General features: G+C 36.3%; 2 protein-coding genes across 5 annotated transcripts in view; one reads left to right on the top strand and one right to left on the bottom strand.

Annotated features, from left to right (window-relative positions):
• LOC127833413 (thimet oligopeptidase-like) overlaps positions 1 to 14,574 on the bottom strand; it is a 388,329-nt gene that overhangs the window by 340,077 nt on the left and 33,678 nt on the right. The gene's annotated exons all lie outside the window — the stretch shown is intronic.
• LOC127833420 (uncharacterized) overlaps positions 1 to 14,574 on the top strand; it is a 31,800-nt gene that overhangs the window by 742 nt on the left and 16,484 nt on the right. Inside the window, exons 2-3 of one of the 2 annotated variants that reach the window (XM_052358653.1) lie at positions 7,748 to 7,789; positions 8,913 to 9,057. In XM_052358653.1, coding sequence (XP_052214613.1) covers positions 8,937 to 9,057 — 121 coding nt within the window. In that variant the 5' untranslated portion in view covers positions 7,748 to 7,789; positions 8,913 to 8,936. Of the gene's footprint in view, positions 1 to 7,747; positions 7,790 to 8,912; positions 9,058 to 9,090; positions 10,085 to 14,574 lie in introns of those variants that run through there. The other variant, XM_052358652.1, reaches the window with a different exon arrangement.

Raw genomic sequence — 14,574 nt, 5'->3', positions numbered from 1 at the left:
CGGTCGGATTGTTGATGAAATATCTGATATATATAACTGCTTTCATTTCTCACTCATCAGCAATTAGAACCCAATAAGAAATACATACATGCCGACTGAGCTACGTCGACATACAGGAGTCCAATACTTTATAGTAGTGTATGCATTGTTGTAAATAAACGGATTATTACTTAGTATCACCATAACAATTGACTTTGTTAACACTGTACGCTTACTTTTTCCACTTGTGCATTTGGCCTTCTAAAACAAGTGTTCGATTAACTTGCATCTCAAACTTGCAACTTGCATCGTTATAAATGAAGTTTTGACGTTTTTCATAATAAGTTACGGTTTTTAAGAAACAATTTATCAAAGAAAAGTTGAATCTATCTATCTATCCATCCATCCATCCATCATCCATCCATCCATCATCTATCTATCTATCTATCTATCTATCTATCCATCTATCCACAGCGTTTTTTTCCCCAAAGGGGAAAGGTACCTGTACCCCTACAATTGGGAATTTTTCGAGTCGTGAAATCTTCAAATTGGGAAAAAAACGAGTCGCGAAATCAATGAATTGGGAAAAATTCGAGTCGCAAAATTGATGAATTGGGAACCTTTAAAATGCATGTAATCTATCATTAGGGGCTATATTCTGCATCACAAAGCATTTTAAACTCTAGGTTTTGACAGAAAAACTACAGTACGGTTATGATATTTTGACTATCGTATCATGTCATGTGAAAATTGTGTTATTGCCACTTCAGTTAGAATGTGCCCGTCAATTGGAAAAAAATATCTTCCAGTGGTAGGCATAAGCACTGAGGTTGCATAAAAAATAATATTAATAATTTTGTTTTAGCCCTTAAAAGTCTTACAAGCCCTGCAATGTTTCATGTGAGTTAAATTAAAAACTTAAAAACTAAACAAAAACAACAACAATGGATCTTGTAATTGTTTGACATCTTTTAACAATAGACAGTGAGAATAGTCACACGTAACCAAAATGAGTTTTTAGAGTGGAATGCTTTAACAATAATTTTCAAATGTAAGTCTTATATTTTGTTTTGATTTTTTTTTCAAATCATCAAATAAGATATTAAGATCATCTGCCATGAAATGCTTATGTATATGTTGTAAATAACTATAGGATTTTACACCCATGTCTCATTATTTTTAATTTTATGTTAAACTTTTATTTGTTTATATCCGTATCCGAATAGTTACTGTCCGGATTTGACACTTAAAAAACTATACATAGAAGTAATATGCGCATTTAACTCAATACGGTTACGTTTTTTTTAAATGTCAACGAAAATTTAGTGTTGAGAAAGTTTATTGATGTAAGGAAGACTGGTCTTAGCGATGGAATTCTTTCACGGGAAATATCGATCACTCGTCGCGGTTATGTAATCCATTCACATTTTGCACAGCGGTTAGAGTTGCGCCCCATTTGAAAAGTTTTGTTTACTTTCTACGCAACAATGTCCGGCAAAAATAAATGGCCGAAAATGAAAGGCTCCACAATATCAAAAGATATTTCCAGCGAAAATAAAAGGCACTGGCTATTGGGAACGGCACCTAAAATCGTTCGGTAGATATCGAGATTGGGAAAGGTCCGGTGCTAAAATTGGGAAGCCTCCGGTAGGCTTTGGGAAAGGTACCGTTCCCCGGTACTAGTTAAAGAAGGAAAAAAAACGCTGATCCATCCATCCATCCATCCATCCATCCATCCAATCTATACTGTCTTACTCTCCTCGCGGGTATTATTGACAGGTAAAAACAGTTGGTGTTTTTGTTATATATATTTATATCGTCCACATCTTTATAATTAATGATATTATTGCCATAATTGAATAACTGAAAAAAAAAACACTTTGCATTTATCTCCATTTTACAGTTAGGCCAAACAAAAAAATATGTTTGTTTCCACTGACATGGCCTAAAAAATAAGGGTAGGTAGGTAGGCAAATAATTTTATTTTTAAAAATATTTTTTTTTAGAAAATGTCGTACATGGTGCATTTTCTTCTCATTTTTTGTGTATAACTGTATGTACAATAAATTTTATGATGTATGTAATGCAATATGGCTTTATTTAAATGCTTTAATGAAATAAAAACTTGCTGTTCATTAATTTTGCATTTGTTGCTTTCCTTATTTCCGAGTTTAATGTTGACTTCTGGCAGCGGCTTTAATAGTCCATTTTTATTACCAATAAAAGGCATTACTAAAGTCGCAGTAAGCTTGACCCTCAGTGTCTATAGGAATTCAGTGTTGTTATATTTTCCATTCCTTTGGAATCATGGAGTATATACAATATTATTTATAATTTATAATATATTAAATAGCCCAAAAGCCATGCTTGGGGGACGCGAGTGGTGTTGCATGTTACATTATCACCATGAACAGACCCAATCAAACTGGGTGTGCTATTATATTTCTTGGATGCAGTTTATGCTTCCAAAGGACCACATTTTCAGATTATATTATGATCTGGTGTCGTTAGGTTTATCTACCAGGGCTAGCGCTGTCCCAAAATTTCTTTGAGCCGACCAGCTGAGCTGCGCGAAAACTGGTTTTGAAATAATTATATACACATTTACTATCAACTTGTTTATATTCTTTTAATGACAACAAGGGCATATCACATATCATAATGTAACATACATTTTTCAATATACAAATAATTAGTATGGTACTTGTCAAAGTACAAACATAAGTTATTTTATAGATGAACATTTAATAGGGGTGTCGATTGTTCCAAATTTGAAATCCTGAAAATTAGGCCGGGGGTCTTGGAACCGCAGCCGCAGGAATCCAACAGGAATAAAGGGCAGATCCACCAACCCATCCAGAGCCTTTACTAATTGTTCTTTTTTATAGTCTTTCCAATTGTATTTTCAGGTGAATACAATTTAAAATATTATAAACCACACCGTCCGTATCACCGCATGTGCATTCGTCATTCTATTTCTTTTATAAAGAACTTCGAAAATAAGTTATAATCGACGAAAAATAATTACTGTATCCGAAAACGACAGTCCGAAAAATTGTACGCGTTTGCCACATTAATTAAAATATGCATATCGTTTGACTGCAGACATTGCAAAACCTAGCAAATATACAATTTGGTTGCCATATTGCTTTACAATAGCATTTTTGTGGGTAAAAAACAACTTAATTATCACCTTTTAATTTCAAACGATAATCGGCAAAAAGGTGTAACATCGTCGAAATAGAACTAATTATTTAATTATCATCCTTTAATTCAGATCGATAGTCGGGAGAAAGGTGTTAAGTAATCAGCTTAGAAATAATTTATTTATTGGTACTCTTCTTTTGATTTGCTAATCTTTAAATACGACGTTTGCCATCGGCCGCTATATTGTTGGCAGACGACAAGATCAACTGACTGTGTATTCCAAGTGTACAGTGTCTGCGCATGAATGAACCAATATCATGTGTGAGCAAACTCATTGCTGATTGGCCAGCTACCACGTGCGCTTCAATAACAATAAAAATGATATGCGGATAACGTAGACAACTTTGACAAGTTTATTGACCGTCGCCGAAAAATACGCGGTCCGATTTTTTTCGAATTTTGGGCTAAAAAAAGATTAGGACCGGCGGCAAAAAATTAGGTAGGGTCGGGCCACCGGAAACAAACAATTATTTTTGTTACGCCTTATTTAGTTGATGAAAATGGAATTAACCGATGAAAAAACTATCTGATGAATAGCACAATATTTTGTTAATGGAAACATTTCCTATTTCCCTGTTTCACGCGGGTTAGTGGTCGTTTGGCCCTATAAAAAACAACAGTTTAACCCATTTATGCCTAGCGTCTAGAATAAAGGCATAAGCAAACAGCGCAGACCGATGAGAAGCCGCGGGTCTGCGCTGTTTGCTTAAAGGAATACTGCTGGATCAATGGTACTGATGTAAATTTTTTCTGATAAATTATTTTATAAGCTTTCGAAAACAACCGGTGTGTAGTTGATTCGTTAAAAATTGTTCGAGTTACATGGTTTACAGTAACGATGGTGTAGTTTTTCGGCAAATGAAGTTGCACTCACTGTTTCTATTATAGCATATATAAAAAAAATATAAAAAAATACGGGATTCCCTCATGTGGTCGACTGTATCACTGTTTTTTTTCGGTAACGATCATGACAACATGTGTACACTGTTTTTACATGTAAATAAGTCAACCAGAACATTTTAATTTCAGCTAGGGTAGTCAAGCGGTGCGGAGGGCTAACATTATTTTATGGAACGGAAAGCACATGTACTGCGTTGGAACGGGTTACATGCATTGTTAATGAAATGGGTTTAAAAAATGAGACTCGCTCTGTGAAAAGGGGGCTTAATGTATGTGAGTAAAGTGTCACACAGGCTAATCAGGGACGACGTTTTCCGCCTAAACTAGATTTTTGCTAAGAAGACCCTTTCTTAAAACGAAAAACATCAATAATAGCGGAAAGTGCCGTCCCTGATTAGCGTATGCAGATTGCAGACTGCTTGGACGACACTTCACACACATGCATTAAACCTCCTTTTCACACAGCGAGGCTCAAATATAGGCGATGATGAGCAAATAGGAACGTGATAGAACTGGCAGAATGCTCGTTAATCTTACATCCAGAACACAACTATGATCTCAGCGTAGTAGCCACGCTGAGGCGCACCGAGGCACTTGCCTCGGCTAAAATTTGCTGAGCAATGTTGAGATTATAAGGAAAAAGACAAATTTATGTCAAAGAATAAAATCTATATAAGAAATTGAGACAATGTTATGAATTTTAGGCACTATGATATTTACAAACAAATATTATCATTGAGTACAAGTAGTTCATGCTTAGGCTGATAATTATTTCAATTTAACAACTTCAATTGATGCAAAAATGGCTCAGTAAAATGATTTGGAAAATCCGTATATTAAGGGGTGTTGCTGCAGTTTTGCTGATTTTTTCCATCTAATAACATTTGCTCAATATTTATATACAAGTACTACATACAAATACTATATGGAAAATGAAATAAAAAAATAGGATCAACGGCCTTGTTTTGATTTTATTCACCATTATATAACATGTACTTTTTCATTAAAACTGAAAAATCTTTAATTGCATAAAAATGATTAATAACCTATAAAATTGGCAACATGTAGATATTATATAAGCTAATATATATCATATATCATTTAATTAAACCACAAACTACCAAAAAATGGAGAACAAAAGTTAAATTTTAAGAAATTTAATATTTAAAATTTTTATGTCACCCAAACAAACGTCAATTTTTTACTATTTTAACCACAAAAACGGATTTTAAAAAGTTATATCTAATAACTTTTTGCGAAACTGCTCAAATATGTTCATCTACGTATTGTTATCATAAACAAAAAAAAATCCTAAAATACAGCTATACACAATATAGCGATTGTGTTTTCAAGTCTCAAAAAAAGAGACGGGAAAACAGAACTTGTGTTTTCCGCTCCCAAAAAAAAAGCCGTGAAAACAGAACTTTTGTTTTCCCGTCGCCAAAAAAAAAATACAAATAAATAACTCCTGAAAACAGACTTATTTTGTGTTTCCCCGAATTAATTTTTTTGGCGACGGGAAAACATAACTTGTGTTTTCCTGACTTTTTTTTGGAGCGGTGATGGCACCTTAGTGCCACCGTAGATAATAGCATCGGTGTTGCCATAAATATATCCTCTGTTAAATAAACTGCCGCAACACCCCTTAAACAAAGCATTGCACTGTACACTTTGATGCTATAATCATGGTGGACATCGGAACGTACTGAGCTCACTGGGGGCTGACGAGGTCAACGCGTAGTCCGTTTCTCTACGACGTCGGGTATAATTATGTTTTACTACGTAACATTATGTCAATACACATGCCATCGAAGTACCGATTCGCTACTTCTTTTAGTAACCTATACATTATATTTGTAGTTCGTTGCTCAACCAAAACATACACTGTGCAAAACCTATACACAAAGCGACTAGAATTTCCTTCGAAACAAAGCATGAGAATGATTCAAATATATGTTCGTAACCTGTTTTGTACTTTAAAATGTTTAATGTAACGTGTATCCCTATGGTGCTTTCAAGGTCTATATGGAAAATAATCGTCCGTGAATTTTTTACGGACAGTGTTGAAGCCCAAATAAAGCAAACATTTTCAAATGATCCACCAATGGCAAGCCACTTTGAAACCGAAGTTATAAGAAGGCGTAATGTTAATCAACACATTAAAACACCAATGGCACTTAAGGAAGGATTCAGTCAGTGTGATAAGAATTATTACCCGAACATCAATATAAGTTGGTTCTTGTACATGTGAGCGGAGTTATAGCGCATTGCGAAAGCATAAAACGTGGACACTTTCTAATATGAAAGAGGAACGGCTTAATAGCATCGCTTGTTTGTGCATAACACATTCCAGTTGATCGAAAACAAATTCTTCAAATGTGGTATTCGACTGGAGACAGGAGAGTTGAATTAGCGTTCAATAAGGTTAATATTTAAAAGTTGAAGAATAATAAAACATGTTAAGACAGTGAACAAGTATTTCACAATTCATGAAACATTATGCATTATAATAATGACAATTGACGGCCCTATATCAGAGCAATGTCACCTTAGTTAAATATAGCGTACTTAACATATTATATTGGTCGGATATGAACATTTATTCTACAATATTGCGACCATGAAATGTTGCGTCATTTTTTTACGAAAAGATGCATGGTGTAAATGATACGAAAAGAAAAGGAAATCAACAAGAAAACACGCCTCATTAATTCGTAGAAGTATTTATTCTCGTAGTCGAATAATGTGTAGAAGTAGTGGTGGTGGTAGTAGAATAACATGTGGTGGCAGTATCATATGTAGTAGTAATTGTGGTTGTAGTGGAATCACATGTTGTAGTTCTAGTGTTCTTGGTAGCGGTATTTCCCTTCAATAGAAAAAGTGGTGATTGTGGATATGGTATGGTATATTTCGTGTTCTGAGAACACTGGACATAATGCATGTGCGTAAAGTGTCGTCCCAGATTAGCCTGTGCAGTCCGCACAGGCTTATCAGGGACGACAATTTCCGCCTTGATTGGATTTTTGCTAAGAAGAGACATCATTTAAACCAAAAATTCCATAAAAGCGGAAAGTGTTGTCCCTGATTAGCCAGTGCGGACTGCACAGGCTTATCAGGGATGACAACTAACGCACAAGCATTATGCCCAGTTTTCTCAAAACGCGACTCATCATATGCATAAGTAGTTGTGTTGATGGTACTGGTATCAAATGTAGGTGCAACCACACAAAGTAGAATTACTGTTGGTTGTGCTTTTGCATGTACAAATTGTGCTGGTAGTGTCACCACATACGTTTTTACTATTAGTATGCCCCCTTCTAAGAAAAGTGGGTATATTGTTTTTGCTGGATGTAGGTCGGTTTGTCTGTCTTGTCTGTCTGTCGTTTCGTCGGCCTGTCTGTAGACCAGTTCGTTTCCGATCAATAACGGATTGACCGATTGGCTTGATACTTCACATGTGTATTGGCCTTGGGCAGTAGATGACCCCTATTGAAATTGTGTTCGATATGTCATCAAAGGTCAGTTTTGTTTTGCAAAAAATCCTGTGTAAAAGCCCTGTTTTTTTTTTTTGGGGGGGGGGAGGGGCATGTTTCCGACGGCGGAACCCTGTTTTAAATTGTGTTGGCTTATTGCTTAAAAAAACCCTTCTGCTTTCTTCCAGGAAGGCTGCTCGGCTAAGAATAAATACGGGAGCCTTCGAGGAGTAAGTTCAGAGTTAACCCATTTATGCCTAGTGGACTCTCCCATCCTTCTAAATTGGATCAATTTATTTCCAAAATTAGGGATGTCTGGTATATTTATTTCTATTTTTAGAAGAATTCTCACAGAAATGTCTTAAAGCAAACAGCGCAGACACTGATGAGACGCCGCATTTTGCGGCGTCTCATCTGGGTCTTCGCTGTTTGCCTAGGCCTTTTTTGTAGACGCTAGGCATAAATGTTTTACACTTTTGATTAGGAACTTGAATTAGGAAAAGAACATGGCTGTGGTGATCCGTCCGGTTGTAACGCACAAGTTGATGAAGATATTTATAACAGTTGATCGCACAATCGACTCGTGCTATACATTTTATTATTCCATTTATTGTATACCTTATTTAGATGAAAAAGAACGTTACAATTTAAGTTTGTACACTTATTAATGCTGTTGTCGTGTAAATGTCTTTGTTTCTTCCTATGCTCAGTATTTTGCGTTTGTTTCAAGGTGATACCGATTTGTTCTGTTTATACAAGCTTTACAAAACAACACTATTTACGACCCTGATTTCATCATCATCATCATCATCAACATCAACACTATTATCAACATCATCACCATCACCATCATCACCATTATCACCATCATCATCATTATCATCACCATCATCACTATCATCATCATCACCTCTATCATCACCATCAACACCATTATCAACATCATCACCATCATCATCATCACTATCATCAATGTTTACATCATCACCGTCATTATCGCCATGGTCGTTATCTTCGTCACTGTCGTCGTCAAATTTAGTTTCGCTGTTTTATGTCTCAGGGTCCTAGAGGGAGAATTTCAGATGTCGATTAAATAATTATTTCACTAAGCAATGTTCAGCGTTATCTAATTGCAGAAAAAAACGGCGTGAAAAATAAAACCAGCAGACAATATAGAGCGGCAATTTCATGACGATTAATTAATAATTGGCGAAAAATTAACAAATATACTTATAACGATGTGTAACTGCCGGAGTAAGAATGTTCAGAGTAGTACTTGTAGTACCCAGATTGTAGATTTTGTTTGCCTGAGGGAAAATGAAATATGTGTTGTATCCTTCTTGTGTGTTTCAGAAATGGATGTAAGACAATCTTTGAATGCTAATGAAAACTGCTCCATCATCAAGGGAGATAGGCAGCTCTCATATTTTGAAAATGACAGCTTTTTTGCCAGAGCCCCCCCTCAGGCTGCCTCCACTGTGTGCCGGACGAAAGCCAGGTAATGCTGGAAACCAGCAACAGGATGAGCTGTCTGATTCACGTCAGCTGGTTCCTTTACATGTATTTAAATGCTAAAAGAAAGTAACAATAATTCTTCACATTATTTGGATAGCAATGAACATATCGCTTAAGGCCATAGTTTAAAGAGAATCTGAGCTCCAGATAAGCCGTAAATACGCCTTTTTCATGAAGATTAACGCATTTATTTTTATAAACTGGACGTACAATTACGACATGCTTATAATTTGCAATACTCAATTCTATTTCGACAACGTTATTGGTTCGTCGATAAAATGAGATGTAGCCTCCCGCATGCGCAGTCAATGGCAAAGCGTTATGGCGGCGGTCTGATTAATGAAGTTTATAGTGCAGATTATATTTTGGATTTATTGCTTAAAATCGTGTGTTTGAGGTGTCCTTTTGTGGCCATCGGCACGAAAACTCTTTCAGTGTAATTTTTAGACGTGGGATTTATGTTGACAGTGTCAGTTGTCTTTTCTACGACGATTTGTTTTATTCTGAAAACAAGTGTTTTTCAAAATGGCGGATGTTGCGCCAAGTACAAAAAAGACATCGACAAAAGAAACAACAAGCGGTACAACCACTACTACTAGTGGTTATACTTCGGTAAAACCGACGCAGAAGAAGCAGACTGCGACAGCGTCTGCTTCTAGTAAGTCGGCGAAGGACAAATCTGTGTCCGACGCTGATTTACAGTAAAAAATTCTGGAGGCATTGTCGGACATTAAACAACAACAGTTAGCCACTGATGTCAAGTTTACAGAACTTGTTACTCGCGTTTCGGCTTTAGAAGAGATGCCAGTAGATTATGGCTATGAGGAATATATGGAGGAAGGGGAATTGGCAGAAGGAGAGTTTTCTAATTGTGAAGCATCACAAACAGAAAATGCATCCTTTTCTCATAAACGAGATCTCGAGAAACCCAAGAATTCTGAAAACAATGTCAAACCAGTTAAGTAGTATGGAAAAGAAAATCAATAAGATGATCCTCACAGCAAGAAGAGGTAATAACTGCGATATAAAAACGTGCAGTTAAATCAGAAAATGGTTAAATATATGTGTTGTGTTCTGAGAAAACTGGGCATAATGCTTGTGCATAAATTGTCATCCCAGATTAGCCTGTGCAGTCCGTGCAGTCCGCACATGCTAATCAGGGCCGACAATTTCCGCTTTTATAGAATTTTTCATTTCAATGATGTCTCTTATTAGCGAAAATCTAGTTTGGGCGGAAAGTGTCGTCCCGAATTAGCCTGTGCCGACTGCACATGCTAATCTGGGATGACAATTTACGCATATGCATTTTGCTCAGTTTACTCAGAACGCGACACATATGGTTAGTGCAGTAAGTGTGGGTATTGTAAATGTTGACGGAAATTCGTCCGGATTGAAACCATACAAGTCACATCATTTAAATTAAGTTTAACCCATTTATGCCTAGCGTCTAGAAAAAAGGCCTTGGCAAACAGCGTAGACCAAGATGAGACGCCGCATGATGCGGCGTCTCATCAGGGTCTGCGCAGTTTGCTAAAAGGAATTTCTGTAAGAAATATTCTAAATAAATATACTAGACATCCCTAATTTTGGAAATAAATTGATCCAATTTAGACGAATGGGAGAGTTCACTAGGCATAAATGGGTTAAGGCGGATTTTCATAAGCTTGAAAAACTCCCTGACATAAAATGCCAAAATTATATTGTTCAGACAATGTTACTTTTTTCATTTTCTTAACATTCATTTGCTCAATTAACAAACGGTTCTAAAAATATTCACTTTGTATTCGAGTAACTCAGATATAGTTTGTTTACAACACTCATTCAATAATGTTATCGGATACGAACTTGAGAATCGTGTTATTGTGAAAAATCCCCGTATCGAACGATTGCTATGATACTTCATATTATAATAGGTTTGTGTACAACAATGCTTGTGTGTGCGTCTTTCCCATTATTATCACCCGCTAAAGGCGGAGGGATATATAATTGGCGTTGTCCAGCTGTCCGTCTGTTACAAACTGTGTTATGGCTATTCATCAGAAACTGTATTAGATATCACCATGAAACTTCACGTGTGTTTTGATATCAATACGGAGCTAGCTTAAGTACCAAGGTTAAGAACCATTACTGTTCTATAGGGTTCTATTTAAATCCCCCTCAGGAAAAATAATAAACACACACTATTGCACTTTTCAACTATATTATACTTTTATTACACTATAGTTATTTAAAGATTTCACAATATACTTTACTTTTCATATAAAGCATTTAAACAACTCTTTTCTATTATTCCTATTATTGCTATAAAATATTTCCATGTCTATGCTGCTTTCTCTATAAAACCTAAGATTTAACTGAACTAAAACAAAGCTTATTCTAACAGCTATTTTAAATGTCAAAACATCTATTCAATTTGCTACAGGAAACAAGAGCATGGTGAAATTAATTCTCTTTCAACAGAGTGATATTTAAAGTAAACAACAGGCAACACAATGTTGTTATTAATTTCATGGTTAAATGCTATCCATTAATTTCCCTGCAGAACATTCTCCCCTACCTTGATAAACTTTAGTTTATATCAAAATGTCAAGTATACCAGATGTATGCTAACTGCTTATGCTAACTGTACTCTGTCGAATTTCAAAAAGTATGCCATATACTATATTCTATCAAATGTTAACAGTATGACATATCTTCTGTACTATTTGCTTATCTAGATTCAGTGGAAGCGTTACTATTACTATACTAACTATAATTTACTGTAATATCATACTACAATACAAACGAGACACTTTAATCTCCAAATTCTCAACTACACACAATCGCATTATTGTTATAAACAAAACTAGAACATTTCACATGCATATATATGATAAAAGTTTGTAATAAAAGCAACAAATAATATACATTTTCTATCATCAAAATGTCATACAATGTTAAGTAAACTAAAATGTAATTACAAGACATCAAGCAAAATTTCAAGCTCTTCAGTTTCACAAAATGTTCACTATGTTTGTCTTCCCAAAAATAGGATACTAGTATACAGTTATTATTATGCGCTCTGAGTCAAATTGCAAATCTGCGTATAAAACTTTTTACACCTAACAGTAATAGTTACTGTGGTTGCTTTGTGGATTATTATGCCACTTAACACAACAACCAACATACAACTAGCTTATTTACACTTGCACTTGGTCTTGAAGCTGAGTTAATGCTCTAATCTTCTTCCTCTGGCACAATTAAACAAAGTCTTGTAATTGATCTCTTCAAAACTGATTGTCCAATACGAACACTGACAGCGCGAACATGACCATCAGCTCCTGGGAAAATCTCCACTATTCTACCAAGTGGCCATCGACCTCTAGGCTGCTCAGGATGGACAACAAGAACAACGTCTCCTATCCTAAAGTCTCTGTGTTGTTGAAACCACTTCTTTCTGCCAGCAAGCATTGGCAGAAACTCTTGCAACCAACGTTTCCAGAAGTGTTTCACGAGTTCTTGTACACGTCTACAGCGTTTAATTGGGCTATAATCTGTGTCGTCAACTGAGTCTGGAGCAAACTGGCCTCCAACTTGTCCAAACAGGAAATGGTTTGGAGTCAGCGGTGTGCAATCATCAACATTTGCAGACTGGTATGTAAGTGGACGAGAATTAATCAAACTTTCAGCACCTGTACAAGCTGTGATGAGCTCTTCATCAGATATATCAGCTGATGTCAAGATTGCTGATATTGCTCGTCTTGCTGATTTAATCATTATTTCATGTACGCCACCCCAGTGTGGTGCCGCAGGAGGGTTGAAAAACCACTGTATTCCTCGGTTAGCAGCACTTTCTTTGATTTTGTCTTTGTCTACATTCTGCACTAGTTCTCTTAGTTCTTTATCTGCCCCGACAAAGTTAGTGCCATTGTCAGAATACACTGAAACTGGTAAACCTCTCCTATTCACCATTCTGTAGAATGCATTCAAGAATGCGTTTGTGTCGAGACCAAAGGCTATTTCTAGGTGCACTGCCCGTGTTGATAAGCATGTAAATAGACAGAGATATCTCTTTGCTCGTCTTGTTCCCCTTCCCTGGATTGTAATGTATGGACCACCAAAGTCTACTGCGACATTACTAAATGCACGCATCGTTACTCTTGTTCTCACTTTTGGTAGAGGTGCCATGATTTGATCCTTTGGATGGCCTTTCCTCCGTTTGCATTCAGAACACTTGTTTTCCCAGTCTCTTATTTGTTCTCTAGCAGCTACAATCCAGTATTTCACTGACAGATCAGAGAGTGTTTGGTTTGTTCCGCTATGATTGTTCTTTTCATGGGCATCTTTCACTATTAAATCTGTAACTGGACTCTTTCTGGGTAGTAACACAGGATATTTAGTGTCATACGGAAGAAATTCAGAGTACTTTAATCTACTGTCACTTCTCATCACCCCTTCGGTGTCTAATCTTGGATTCAGTTTGATCAGTTTGCTGGAAATTCCTACTTTCTGATTCTTACTAAGTTTATCATACTCTTCTGCAAAATATCTTCTCTGTGTCTCTTTGATCATTTCAGTCTTGCTTTCTTCAATTTCGACTACATTTAATGGCCCACTGACTCGATCTTCTTTCTTCATTTTGCAGTTTTCAACAAATCTAATGACCCATGCTCGAATTCTAACAAGTTTTGTCCAATTTGAATATCTTTCCGGGCTAAGTCTCCACTCTTCTTGTGACACAAAAAATGTACGCAAATGTGTTTGTGCTGTTTTTCGCATTTCAAGTTTTCCATCATTACCCACATCAATTTTGCTCTTTGGCCATTCGTTTTCACTTTCTTTTAGGAAGCTGGGGCCTTCCCACCAATTGTTCGCAACAGCAAGACTGTAAACAGGTAAACCTCTTGACACATAGTCTGCTGGGTTTTCGTTTGTTGGAACATATCTCCATTGACTTGGATTTGTTACTCTGTGAATTTCACCAATTCTGTTTGCAACAAATGTTTTGAATTGTCTGCTGTTATTTCGTATCCAATATATGACATTCATGCTGTCCGACCATAATGTTACTTGTTTGATTTCTATTTCAAGAGTTTTGCAAATCCTTGATGTCAGTTTTAAACCAAGTGTTGCTGCAAGTAGTTCAAGTCTTGGGATACTAGTAGATTCTATGGGAGCAACACGACTTTTTGCAGCTACAAAGCGTACAGTCACATCGTCATTTTCATACTCACATCTCAAATATGTTACTGCTCCATATGCAATTGATGACGCATCTACAAATGTATGAATTGACATTGACTTCAGCTGTGTTTCGTTATTTTCGTTTTTGAGACAACGTGGAATCTTGATCTTATCTAAATGTTTAAGCTCTTCGAACCACCTTTCAAAATTCAACTTCTCTGCTTCTCTCACGTTTTCATCCCCTGCAGTCAACCCCACTTCATCCCAGTCAACCCCACTTAACCAGATGTCTTGCATGATTTGTTTCCCTCGCACTGCATATGGCGCTAAAAAACCT

Source organism: Dreissena polymorpha, chromosome 6 (genome assembly GCF_020536995.1).
Source record: "Dreissena polymorpha isolate Duluth1 chromosome 6, UMN_Dpol_1.0, whole genome shotgun sequence".
Lineage (NCBI taxonomy): Eukaryota > Metazoa > Mollusca > Bivalvia > Myida > Dreissenidae > Dreissena > Dreissena polymorpha.
Note: the sequence above shows the minus strand (reverse complement) of the source record. Positions and strands in the feature narration are given on the sequence as shown.